General features: G+C 49.9%; 1 protein-coding gene across 3 annotated transcripts in view; it reads left to right on the plus strand.

The window, feature by feature from the left end:
* Positions 1 to 13,938, plus strand: part of LOC135911567 (MIF4G domain-containing protein A-like) — a 90,870-nt gene that overhangs the window by 19,149 nt on the left and 57,783 nt on the right. For all 3 annotated transcript variants that reach the window (XM_065443891.2, XM_065443892.2, XM_070523040.1), the window contains exon 3: positions 371 to 525. In XM_065443891.2, the coding sequence (XP_065299963.2) occupies positions 397 to 525 (129 nt within the window). In that variant the 5' untranslated portion in view covers positions 371 to 396. The remainder of the gene's footprint in view (positions 1 to 370; positions 526 to 13,938) is intronic.

Raw genomic sequence — 13,938 nt, forward strand, 5'->3', positions numbered from 1 at the left:
ATAACGTTTAGTCTGATGTCTAGGACAGCATGCCGCGGAAACATCCTTGTTTTGTTATACGAACGGGTGTCTTTTTGTTGCGAAAGAGATGTGGGTACCTCATTGCTTGTAGTTCTACAACGCTTTCGCATGCGAACATTGTGTAAGCATATGCTGCAATGAAGTCCATGTCCCTTAGATGGCTAATAGAAGGGCGACTTTGCTGCCCTAAGGGCGTGTTTGGTTTCTGTAGTACATGTATTGAGCTTTGAATTCTGATGACGAGTACCTGAAATAAGATGCAAAATATGAAAGTTCGTTTGCAGACGCAATGCCGTTGAACACCTCGAAAAGTAAAACCGTCGAAATCTGTTTCACTCGCCTGCAACAGCTGCCGCGGACCAACCGTACCAACCCATGCGTAGAGACGAGCAAGCCCCAACGGCAAATAGTGGTGGCTGCAGTGCCAACACGGACGGTTCTGACGGCACTGCATCTCATCACCGTCATCAGCAGTCGTCTGCATCCGCGACGGGACGCTCAAAGGTGGGCAATTTCGAATGCACGAATAAACGTATAGGCCACCATGATGACACCTTGGCAGTCGCAGCAAAACAGACCTAAAATGCTGGGATGTCGAAATTATCGCAAATAAGAGCGGAGCACACCGAGGCAACATGTACGCAAGGGTTGTGCACAAGGTCCCTGTGTTGGGGCTGAGGCGTCAGTCAGCAAATAAAAAACCTTTGTCGCGTCTGTTTCCTGTTTTCTCTATGATTATTCCCTAACAGACCTGATTTCTTCAGACTGTTGACTTCATTAATCGCCTTTTTTATGAACAACATAGCGCCTTGGAAACTAACGGCTAATGTTTTTTCCTGTTGCGAAGTGATGCACAGCGCAGCGCACGATGTTCATTCGCTGTTGTTTTGATTGCCGGTTACCCCAATTTGCCGGCAAAGATGTTCCTTTGAATTAGCAAAGGCAAGGCGCAGAAGACCAGGACCCAAGAACACAAACGACAGGACCGGCGCAGAATGTTCCTTTAAGAGGGGCTATATGCAGCTTGGTTTTTGTTATCGTTTCACACATTTCATATTTCAGTCCCAGAATATTGTCACGTAGTAGTGATGGTGAAGAAGGCAGCAAAACTGCGAATAACGAAACTAGCGTGTTGTCGGGCGAACTTGTGCCCTCAAAAGCAGGCTATACTCAATGAACAAAGATAGCGGCGAACACAGTCTGCAATCGTCGAAAATCTGATCAGCGGGTCAAGCACGTCGGTCTTTTATACATCAGTCGTCGAACGTTACAGAGTAAAAGATTACGCATTTGGGCTGGTTGGTTCATGATTACGAGCAATAAAAACAGCGCTAAACGACGGGACGAGTGAAAGGACACGGACAACAGCGCTGACTAACAACCAAAGTGTGTTTATTCCATCAGTCAGCATATATATGCTCCGCCGCTATCTGAAACCACAGAATCTGCAGAATAGGGCATGCGCAGGGGGAATTGCAATTAATGTGATAAGAAGGCAATCTCCTTCGGAAGGAGAGAAATGGACGGAAGGCTTACACATGCTTCGCCACTAACGTGAATGTGGAAGGCTTCGGATATAAGGCGTGCGCGGTCATCACGATATTTTGACAGATAGGTTACACCTTCGAAAGATGGCTTGCAGCCGCATTCATTGCAATGCAGTGACAACTGACTATCTTTTTCCCGTTTTTGAAATTTGTTGAAGTGCTCGTGCATGCGGTCGTTGATGGAATGCCCCGTTTGGCCGGTATAAAAACGCTTGCATGAAAGGGGGATCTTGTACACCACACAGTCACAACAGTCACCAACAAACCTCTGTCTGTGCTGTTTTTTTACAACTTTTTTTGTTGTTATTGCTTACCCTATTGACTTGGTGGCACAGGCTACCTAACTTATTTTTGGCAGTAAACAGCAACCTGACGCCTGCCCTACTGACAACCTTCTTGAGATTGTGCGCAACCGGGTGAACATATGGTATAACCGCAACCATTTTCCGTGAGCGATTCTCGGACAGAGCAGCTGCCGACTGCTTTCCTTTAAGGTTCGCTGCGAGGCTTTCAGCGATGCTGGTCAAAAGTGGTACCGAGAAACCTGCGAGCTTCAGTCTGGCTACTTGCTTTTCGAAGCTTACATCCACTTGGTGGTCACATGACCGGATGAGGGCCGCCTTCATGCAGGATCTTGCTATACCGCGCTTGACTATCTTTGAATGCGCGGACAAAATGGAAGAAGGTTCTTACGAGACCGAGGAGCGTAACCCCAACATACATGATTGCTTAAGAACGTTAGCTCCAAGTCTAAGAAACGAAGTGTGTTGTCTGACGGATGCTCCGTGGTCAATTCGAGAGAATCTAGCACTGTGCGGAACAAGTCAAATATTATAGCAGCACCATGCTGCGCGTCAGTGGCGTTAGTAGTGTAAAAAATTTGAAAGTTGCCGGTAGAGCTGTCGGTAGAGCAAGAACAGATGAAGCTGACAGATGCATCAGAGAAGGTGTTGGCTGCCTGCCCCAGCAGGTCAAAAAAGGCAACACAGTTCGGCTCCGCGCAGCAGTGACCGTCCTTCGAAATGCGGGGCTCAAGCTGCTCCTATCCGACAAAGAAGGCGGTTTTGTCGTGATGCCTGGTGGCATGTACAAAAGCGAAGCAGATTCGGCCATTCTAGGCAACTATATATTCTAGGTGCTGCTATAATATTTGACTTGTTCCGCACAGTTCTAGATTCTCTCGAATTGACCACGGAGCATCCGTCAGACAACAAACTTCGTTTCTTAGACTTGGAGCTAACGTTCTTAAGCAATCATGTATGTTGGGGTAACGCTCCTCGGTCTCCTGAGAACCTTCTTCCATTTTCGTCCGCGCATTCAAAGATAGTCAAGCGCGGTATAGCAAGATCCTGCATGAAGGTGGCCCTCATCCGGTCATGTGACCACCAAGTGGATGTAAGCTTCGAAAAGCAAGTAGCCAGACTGAAGCTCGCAGGTTTCTCGGTACCACTTTTGACCAGCATCGCTGAAAGCCTCGCAGCGAACCTTAAAGGAAAGCAGTCGGCAGCTGCTTTGTCCGAGAATCGCTCACGGCAAATGGTTGCGGTTAACCATATGTTCACCAGGTTGCGCACAATCTCAAGAAGGTTGTCAGTAGGGCAGGCGTCAGGTTGCTGTTTACTGCCAAAAATAAGTTAGGTAGCCTGTGCCACCAAGTCAATAGGGTAAGCAATAACAACAAAAAAAGTTGTAAAAAAACAGCACAGACAGAGGTTTGTTGGTGACTGTTGTGACTGTGTGGTGTACAAGATCCCCCTTTCATGAAAGCGTTTTTATATCGGCCAAACGGGGCATTGCATCAACGACCGCATGCGCGAGCACTTCAACAAATTTCAAAAACGGGCAAAAGATAGTCCGTTGTCACTGCATTGCAATGAATGCGGCTGCAAGCCATCTTTCGAAGGTGTAACCTATCTGTCAAAATATCGTGATGACCGCGCACGCCTTATATCCGAAGCCTTCCACATTCACGTTAGTGGCGAAGCGTGTGTAAGCCTTCCGTCCATTTCTCTCCTTCCGAAGGAGATTGCCTTCTTATCACATTAATTGCAATTCCCCCTGCGCATGCCCTATTCTGCAGATTCTGTGGTTTCAGATAGCGGCGGAGCATATATATGCTGACTTACGGAATAAACACACTTTGGTTGTTAGTCAGCGCTGTTGTCCATGTCCTTTCACTCGTCCCGTCGTTTAGCGCTGTTTTTATTGCTCGTTACAGAGTAATCGCTGGGACCCGCGTGTCTTCCACAACGTTTTACACTATTCGCGTCGCGCATACATGCAATCAGATTTCACACTACCACCTCACGCAAAGGCACGCCGCAGGGCTCCGTGATCTCACCAATACTCTTCAACATCGCAATGATCGGACTGGCTCGAAGACTCAGCAAGATTGATGGCATCCAGCATGCAATATATGCTGACGACATCACGGTCTGGGTCAATCGAGGCTCCCTAGGACAGAAGCAAGAAAAATTGCAGGAAGCGGCCGAGTGCGTGGAATACGTTAGAGAAAGGGGCCTGGCGTGCTCCACCGAAAAATCAGAAATCCTGAGAGTGGGAAGAAACCCCATCAAGGAAGAACTAATAGTAAAACTGGGTAGACAAAACATACCTGAAAGGAGTATGATACGCATCCTAGATATGTGGATTCAAGGAAGCAAGAAATGCCGCAACGCAATCAGCTTACTAAAAAAATCGACAGAACAAGTAAGCCGAATGATAACGAGGGTGTCTCAAAGAAGAAGCGGAATGAGAGAAGAAGACACAATCAAGCTGGTCAGAAGTCTAGTGGTCAGCAGAGTCACGTACTCGCTCCCGTACCACAACATGACCAAGCACGAAAAAGAACAGACGCAAACGCTACTAAGGAAAGCGTATAAGATGGCGCTACATCTGCCTAGAAACACGCGCAACGATAAACTGTTACAGATGGGCCTAAGCAACACCTTCGAAGAACTCGCGGAAGCGCAGCTCATCGCACAGATCGCCAGGCTCCAGCAGACTGCCACCGGCCGCAAGCTCCTAAAGAGAATAGGTCACAACACAGACGGAATAGAGGATCGGGCTGCTAGCACCCCAGACAGCATTCGCCATATACTGGAGGTTAGCCCCCTACCGAGAAACATGGACCCGAATCTCCACGCCGCCAGAAGGCAGGCACGAGCAGATTTCGTGGAACGAAACCTAGCCGCACTAGAAAGCACAGTATACACAGACGCGGCCGTATGCCCATGGGACCGCAACACTAGAATGTTTAGAGTTGCTGCAGCAGTGGTAACCACACGGGAGAACCAATTAGTTGCGCGACCCTGAGAAACTGCACGGTAACGGAGGGGGAGGAAGTCGCCGTAGCTCTAGCGGCGGCTGAAGGTTACCGCAGGAACAAATCTTTGAAAATTCTAACGGACTCCAAAGCAACATGCAGGAACTACACACAAGGCAGAGTTAGTAAGGAAGAACTGAGAAGCCTCCTCAAAACAGAGCCTCCTAACAAAAAGATAAAACATAGGATCTTCTGGATACCGGCACACACCGGGATAGAGGGCAACTCAAGGGTGGACCGCCTAGTTCGCGAACTCACGCACCGAGCAGGGCAGTCGGAAACCCTAGAGGCCCCCTTAACGGTGGAGCCGACGTATGCAGAGATGAAGGAGACTTAAATACCCCCCACCCCACACATCGCTCACACAACGTGAGGCAGCAAGCTGGTGAATACTGCAAGCAGGTACGTTCTTCAACCTGCACACATTACACAAAATGTTCCCTACCCAGTACAGGGATACATGTCCGTGGTGCGGAACAACCCCCACGATATACCACATCACGTGGGAATGCAAGCGTAATTTCGCCTTCCATAAAGTAAATAACCCAAGTGCGGAACAATGGGAGGGTATGCTCACCAGCAGCGCGAGCTCGCAGCCCAACGGGCAATTGTACAGCACGCCTACGAGGCAGCGAGACTCAGCGGTGCCCTGGAATAGGGGCGGCGACCTTGTCAAGCGGCCAGGACTCAAAACATGAAGACACCGGCTCACCGCCAATGTCTCTGAGATATAGAGAAATAAAGTTTTTCCATTCCATACACAAGGTTCGGTGACAGACGGCGGATGGATCCATGGATAACATACCAAAAACTTCCGATACATGCAGGCGCGTCCTGCGCTGAGCGCTAATATTTGTTAGGCGGTGACAAGCGGCCACCCGGAAAAGATAAACATGTACACGTGTCAATACCCCCATCTTAAAAAGCATGGACCCGATGCTGCAAACAAACGAAAGCAATAAACCAAAACCCCCGTAACAATTAAAGAGAGAAAAACAAAAGGAAGTTCGTCAGCGTGAGCAAAATGGCTTAAGACACACCACGTGGACCGCTTCAGATCGTGCGTGGCGCCGCTGTGAATGCGAAATGCTGTCTGGCACGACCTCATTGTCCAGTTCGCCTATACATCGGATGATCTTGTAGGGTCCAAAATAGCGTCGCAATAGTTTCTCACTGAGTCCTCGTCGGCGTATCGGGGTCCAAACCGAAACACGGTCGCCGGGCTGGTACTCGACATAGCGTCGTCGGAGGTTGTACTGTCGGCTGTCGGTACGCTGCTGGTTCTTGGTCCGCAGACAGGCGAGCTGTCGCGCTTCGGCGCGCTGGAGATAGGTAGTGACGTCAAGATTCTTTTCGTCGGTGACGTGCGGCAGCATGGCGTCGAGAGTCGTCATCGGGTTCCTGCCGTAAACCAGCTTGAACGAGGTGATCTGTGTTGTTTCTTGCACCACCGTGTTGTACGCAAAGGTTACGTACGGCAGGACCGCGTCGCAGGTCTTGTGCTCGACGTCGACGTACATTGCTGGCATGTCGGCGAGGGTCTTGTCCAGGCGCATCGTGAGACCATTCGTCTGCGGGTGGTAGGCAGTTATCCACCTGTGGCTTGTCTGGCTGTATTGCAGAATGACTTGGATGAGCCCTGCTGTAAAGGCCGTTCCTCTATCGTTGATGAGGATTTCTGGAGCACCATGTCGCAGTAGGATGTTCTCGACGAAAAATTTCGCCACTTCGGCTGCGCTGCCTTTCGGTAGAGCTTTAGTTTCAGCGAAGCGGGTGGGATAGTCCCTCGCCACGACGATCCACTTATTTCTGGATGTTGATGTCGGAAATGGTCCTAACAAGTCCATCCCGATCTGCTGAAAAGGTCGGCAAGGAGGCTTGATCGGCTGTAGTAATCCCGCTGGCCTTGTCGGTGGTGTCTTGCGTCGCTGACAGTCTCGGCACGGGCCACATAACGGGCGGTTAGGTGCGGCCGGGAGAAACCGAGGTGCCCAGTGGTCGGATCGTCATGTAGGGCGTGCAGTACTTCTGGACCCAGCGCCGACGGAACAACAAGAAGGTAGTTGGCGCGGACTGGTGAGAAGTTCTTCTTCATGAGCAGGTTGTTTTACAGCGTGAACGAAGACAATCCACGCTTAAATGCCCTAGGGACAACGTCGGTGTTCCCTTCCAAATAAACGACAAGGAATTTTAGCTCCGGGTCTGCTCGTTGCTGTTCAGTGAAATCTTAATAATAATAATAATAATAATAATAATAATAATAATAATAATAATAATAATAATAATAATAATAATAATAATAATAATAATAATAGTTGTTATTATTAACAACAACAGTAATAATAATAATAATAATATTGTTGTTGCGTTGTTGTTATTATTATTAGGTGCTTATTATTCCAAGGAAGGCGTCGTCGTCCTCGTCGTCTTGCGGCGGGGAATCGACGGGGCGCGTGATAAGTAGTCGGCGTCAGCGTGTTTTCGTTCGGACTTGTAGATTACCGTGACGTCATATTCTTGCAGGTTGAGGACGGCAGTGAGGGCTAGGCTACTGGCGTCAGTGTGGATTTCGGTATCGGCGTCGTCGTCGAAGTGTGCAAGTATCGGCGGTGACTGCATGCGTCGTTTGAGTACTTGAAATGCGTCCGCCTGCTGCGTTTCCCACTTGCACTCGACGTCACATTTAGTTAGCTGTGTCAACAGCCCAACGATGCGTGAAAAGTCCTCGAGAAAGCGCCTGTAGTAGGCACACATGCCAAGGAATCTACGCACTGCCTTCTTGTAGATGGGCTGTGGGAACTTTGATATGGCAGCTGTCTTCTGTGGGTCGGGGCGTACTCCATATTTGCTGAGAATGTGTCTTAGGAATAGAAGCTCATCGTAAGCGAAGCGGCACTTTTTTGGCCTCAGAGTGCGCCTTGATGACTTGATGGCCTCTAATACTGTCGCAAGCCGCCTATGGCGATAGTCCGAATTTCCGACGAAGACAACGGCGTCATCCAAGTAAACAAGACACGTCTGCTACTTCAATCTGCTAACAACGTGTCCATGACGCGCTGAAACATTGCAGGCGCCTAGCACAGTCTGAATAGCATGACCTTGAACTCGTAGAGGTCGCCTGGCATGATGAAGGTGGTCTTTTTGCGATCTCTCTAGTCTAGTCGACTTCTATTTGCCAGTAGCCAGACTTGAGGTCCATCGACGAGAAGTATTTAGCGTTGCAGAGCCGATCCAATGCGTCGTCTATCCGTGGAAGGCGGTATACTTCCTTCCTCGTAATCTTGTTCAGTCGACAATCATCGACGCAGCGTAAGGTTCCATCGCTTTTCTTCACCAGGACTACAGGAGATGCCCACGGGCTTTTCGACCAGTGGGCGATGTCGTCGCGCAGCATTTCGTCGACTTGTTTTCTTATAGCTTCACGTGCTCGCGTTGAAACTGGGTAAGGGCGCTGGCGGAGTGGTCGAGCAGAGTCTTCGGTTGTTATGCGATGTTTTGCAACTGCACTCTAAGAACAGTTTATGCCCTTTGGCATGCCCCTTCTGCCACACAACAATCATCGTCATCTGCCATGATGCGTTTTCTTTCTTGAAAACGCCGCGCCCGCTACTTTCCTGTCGGGAATACTAGCGTGCTGATAACGCGCATGCCGTTCGTTACTGGAAAGTACCGGGCTCGCAGCGTGAAAGAAAGGAAACGCATCAAGGCAGATGATGATTATCGTTGTGTGGCAGAAGCGGCACTCCAAAGGGTGTAAACTCTTCTTAGAGTGTGGTGTTTGCCGAAGCCTCGATGACGTCGAAAAGCAGTCTTTGTATCGCCGGAGTAGACTTCTGAGCTGTTGCTGCTTACACATGGGGAGACTTGGATTTACGTCGAAGTCTGGTTCCGGAACTGTGGTCGTCGGGGCAGATGAGGCAGAATCCGAGACGACAAATGCATTGTTGGTTTCCACAATTTCCTTGATGTACGCGATTGTCGTGCCCTTGCTGATATGCTTGAACTCTTGGCTGAAGTTGGCTAGCATCACTTCCGCTTCCCCTCCGTGAAGTCGAGCGATCCCTCTTGAGACGCAAATTTCACGGTTGAGCAGTAGATGTTGGTCGCCCTCCACGACGCCTTCTACGTGAACGGGTGTTTCGGTGCCGACGGAAATAATGCTGGAGCGCGGCGGGATGCACACTTGATCTTCGAGCACACTCAAGGCGTGGCGACTACGAGATCTCCCCTGCGGTATCGCTTGATCTTCCGACAGCGTTCTCGATTTCGACTTCAGGTCGATGATTGTGCTGTGTTGGTTCAGGAAGTCCATACAGAGAATGACGTCTCGTGTGCACTGCTGGAGGATAACGAAAGTGGCAGGGTAAGTCCGGTCATGAATGGTTACTCTTGCCGTGCAGATTTCAGTCGGCGTAATGAAGTGTCCTCCAGCGGTTCAAATTTGAGGGCCTTCTCATGCAGTTTTAACTTTCAACTGGGCGGCGATGTGTCCGCTCATTGCGGAGTAATCGGCCCCTGTGTTCACTATGGCGGCGACTGCGTGGCCGTTGAGAAGCACGTCGACGTCGGTGGTTCTTTGTCTTGCGTTACAGTTAAGTCTTGACCTTAGATCACGGCTGCGTTCCGTTGACCTGTCGCTGGTATGTGGCGTCCTCAGGTTGTCTTTCGTCGGCGTATTCTTTGCTTCTAGACTTCGTCGGGACGGCGGCGTTTCATTGTTATGTCGTCAAGATGGTCTCTTCGGCGTCCTCGTCGGCGGCGGAGAATCTTTGTCAGTTCGACGAACAGCAACCGCATCTCCATCGGTTGCTGCTTTTAGTTTTCCGGATATGGGCTAGCAGACCGGCCCTGGGCTGGGCCAGTTTATGGTTGGTGCTGCGGTGACAGGCAGCTGCCTGGTGACGGCGAACGGTATAGTCATCGATGACTCCACTGAGTGGCCGCGAGGTAATCGGCGATATCGCGAGCTCGGTCGCTAATCTGTGGAGGCGGCGTGTTAACGGCGAACCCTCGCAGTGCCATCTCCTGGTATGTGCATCAGCGTAGACGTGACCCGCTTCTCCACAATGGTAACAGAGCGGGCGGTGGTTAGGAACGCGCCAGACGTCTGTCTTCCTTGGGTAGCTTCGCTGGACGACGGGTGGGCGAGCTGGCGGCGGCGGCGGCGGACGGCGGAACTCCGTCTTAACAGCGCTCTGGCGCGGGTGCGGAGTGTGACGGCGCGCGACGGCGGCGTAAGTCATCGCTTCAGGCAGGGCCTGTGCGATTTCGGCTGGCCTTCGGGAAGTTCCAGTGACCGCTCGACTTCTCTCACGACTTCCGCGATTGACGCAACCTGAGGCTGGGATCTTGGGAACGTCCTGTGAAGTTCCTCTCGCACGACCGCTCTAATGGACTCGCGTAGGTCGTCGGTGGCCAATGATTGAACTTGGGCATAGTTTGCTGGGCTTGCGCGGAGGTTGAATTGCCGGTTCCGCCGTTCCAGTATCTTCTCGATGCTGGTAGCCTCGCGAAGGAACTCTTCTACTGTCTTCGGTAGGCTTCGTATCATTGCGCCGAAAACTTCTTCCTTCACACCACGCATGAGTAGGCGGACTTTCTTCTCCTCTGGCATATCCGGGTCGGCGTGGTGGAACAGATGGCTGATTTCTTCCGTAATAATGGCAACGTTCTCGTTAGGTGGCTGCACTCGGGTGTCCAGCATAGCTTCGGCCCTTTCCTTGAGCACGATGCTCGTAAAGGTGCACAGGAAGCCGCTACGGAACAGGTCCCATGTTGTCAAGATCGACTCACGGTTCTCAAACCACGTTCTGGCGGCGTCCTCTAAGGCGAAGAATACATGTCGCAGCTTGTCGTCGGAATCGCAGTTGTTGAAAGTCATATGTTTAAGTCATAAGTTTCATATGTCGCGAGCCAGGTTTATGGCTCTTCAGATGATGATCCATGAAAGGTTGGTTGGTCCCGAGGTTGTTCCAGCAGAATGGGGGACACTGGGGCAGCCATTGGGGTTTCTGACTAGGGCTTGATCCCTCTGGTCTTCTCGGGAAGAGGTCCGTGTTCCGGTCGCAATCTTTGCTGCCTACGGCTTGCTCACTGCTCCTTGGTGACGTTGGTGTTGTCTTCGAGTTCCGGGCCTGGATCGAGCCTTTGCGGGAGCGTTCGTCACATGAACGCACTAGCATCTCCATCAGATGTCACGCTGTAGTGACTATGAAAAAGGCAGCAAAACTGTGATTGACGAAAGTAGCGTTTTACATTATTGGGCGAACTTGTGCCCTCAAAAGCAGGCTACACTCAAAGGATGGCGACAGCGGCAAAGACACTCGGCGATCGGCGAAATTCTGATCAGCGGGTCAAGCGCTTATATACAGCTTTCATTGATTACGAGAAAGCATGTGATTATGTCGAAACCTCAGCAATCATGGAGGCATTACGGAATCAGGGTGTAGACGAGCTGTACGAAAAATACTGAAAGATATCTATAGCGGCTCCACAGCCAGCGGAGTCCTCCATAAAGAAAGCAACAAAATCCCAATAAAGGAAGGCGTCAGGCAGGGAGATACCATCTCTCCCATGCTATTCACAGCAGGTATTCCGAGACCTGGATTGGGAAGAATTGGGGATAAACGGTAATGGAAAATACCTTAGTAACTTGCGATTCATTGATGATATTGCGTTGCTTAGTAACTCAGGGGACCAATTGCAATGCATGCTCACCGACCTGGAGAGGTAAAGCAGACGAGTGGGTCTAAAAATTATTCTCCAGAAAACTAAAGTAATAATTTAACAGTCTAGGAAGAGAACAGCCGTTTACGATAGGTAGCGAGACACTGGAAGTGGTAAGGGAATACATCAACTTAGGGCAGGTAGTGTCCGCGGATCCGGATCATGAGACTGAAATAATCAGAAGCATAAGAATGGGCTGGAGCGCGTTTGGCAGGCATTCTCAGATCATGAACAGCAGGTTGCCATTATCCCTCAAGAGAAAAGTGTATAACAGCTGTGTCTTACCAGTACTCAGGTACACGGCAGAAATCTGGAGGCTTACGAAAAGGGGTCTACTTAAATTGAGGACGACACAACGAGCTATGGAAAGAAGAATGATGGGTGTGACGTTAAGGTATCAGAAAAGAGCAGATTGGGTGAGGGAACAAACGTGCATAAATGACATCTTAGTTGAAATCAAGAAAAAGGATTGGTCATGGGCAGGACATGTGATGAGGAGGGAAGATAACAGATGGTCATTAAGGGTTACGGACTGGATTTCAAGGAAAGGGAAGCGTAGCAGGGGGCGGCAGAAAGTTAGGTGGGCGGATGAGATTAAGAAGTTTGCAGGGGCGACATGGCCACAATTAGTACGTGACCGGGGTTGTTGGAGAAGTATGGGAGAGACCTTTGCCCTGGAGTGGGCGTAACCAGGCTGATGATGATGTCAAGCGCGTCGGCTTTTTATACATCAGTCGCCGTACGTTCCAGAGTAATCGCTGGGACCCACGTGTCTTCCACAAAGTTCTACACTATTCGCATCGAGGATACATGCAATCAGATTACACAAGGTTCGGTGACTGACAGCGGATGGAACCGTCGATAAAATTCCAGAAACTTCGAATACATGCAGGCGCGCCCTGCGCTGTGCGATAACATTTGTTAGGCGGTGACAAGCGCTCACCCGGAAAAGGTTAACAAGTACACCCGTCAATATTTAACATAAAAGTCATCAGCTGTCGGTGTTTGGTTTCATTACATTTATTTCTGAGCTGTCATTCTCAAAACTTCTTCGCAAGTGCTGATGGCGATAAAAAAAAATTGCAGCCATTTCACCTTGTGAATGTGGGCTACCAGCAGAGTTTAAACTAAAGACAAAGCACACTACTGAGTGTAAATGTTGACTTATTTTAGTGCTTTCCCTCCCCCAACTGTTCAATACTCTGCGAACATGCGCATTCTCTACTTACAGCAGCTTACCTTGTAGAGGTGTCCAAATTGAGACGCGCCAAGTCTCTCAAGGTGCTCGCTTGCCTGCAAGAAATTCATGAGGGAGTTCTATGCCGCTTGTCGATGCATGCATTCGGGATGTAGTTGCTTCATTGTCAGGCTTCTGTCCTAGAAGTCCTATGTTCAAATCCTGCGGGTGAATAATTTAAAAAATGTGCATTTAGATATTAAGGCAAAAATTGTAAGGGCTCATGTTCGCAGTGACCTTGCGGGAACAGCACCGTGACGGAAAATAACCGACGCCGCAGAGAGTAAAAACACGTCAACAAATTTTCGGTTTGACACGTCATGGAGTAAATTAGCAGCTTTGAAATCAAAATTTGGCACATTCCGGTGTGGGTGGGCCTCCGAACCCGGGCCTCCGGCGTGCCAGACAAGCACCCTGAAGCCACGCCTCTTCCATGGTTCTGTCTCACTAAAGGCGTGCCTAGTGCGTTCGAGGTCGCACACGTCACAGAGGCGCGCTCGTGTCACAACCCACGCGTTCGTTGTCGTCTTTCACATCTGGCTCCGATGCAGTTCATCATGCATGCGCTCCCATGCTGACCCAGCCTCGGCGAAGGTGCTGACGGTACTGGCCGCCTACCAGTAGGTGCGGCGAGTTCGGTTAGTTCTGTCTTGCGTTCTGATAGGGGGACCTTCGGCGGAGATAGCAGAAAGAAAAATAAGGAAGCGTCACACCTTTGAAAGACGTGCAGGCGAAAGCCTGATTGCACACCTCGCACACAGTTGCCACAGCTCTTCATAAACGCATCTTAATCCTGTCAAAAAGTTTGGCAAGAGTGCAATCAGGCTTTCACCTTAAGGTTTTACAAACGTGTAACATTTCCTTAATTTTTTAGTACAGAGGACTTTGTGGAAAATGAAGAATTCACAATGTCGAGGAGGCCTTTAAAGTCAGATGGCCGAAGTTTAGGCAGATTCATGTACTCATTATTCCCATGCATGCTGAACCCTTCCGATTGCAGCTCTCGTACACACTAAAGTTCCTTGACAATTTGAAAATAGCGACATGCATCTGCCCGCGGCGCTTTCCTCCTCGATTCTCCT

This window comes from Dermacentor albipictus, chromosome 8, assembly GCF_038994185.2.
Source record: "Dermacentor albipictus isolate Rhodes 1998 colony chromosome 8, USDA_Dalb.pri_finalv2, whole genome shotgun sequence".
Lineage (NCBI taxonomy): Eukaryota > Metazoa > Arthropoda > Arachnida > Ixodida > Ixodidae > Dermacentor > Dermacentor albipictus.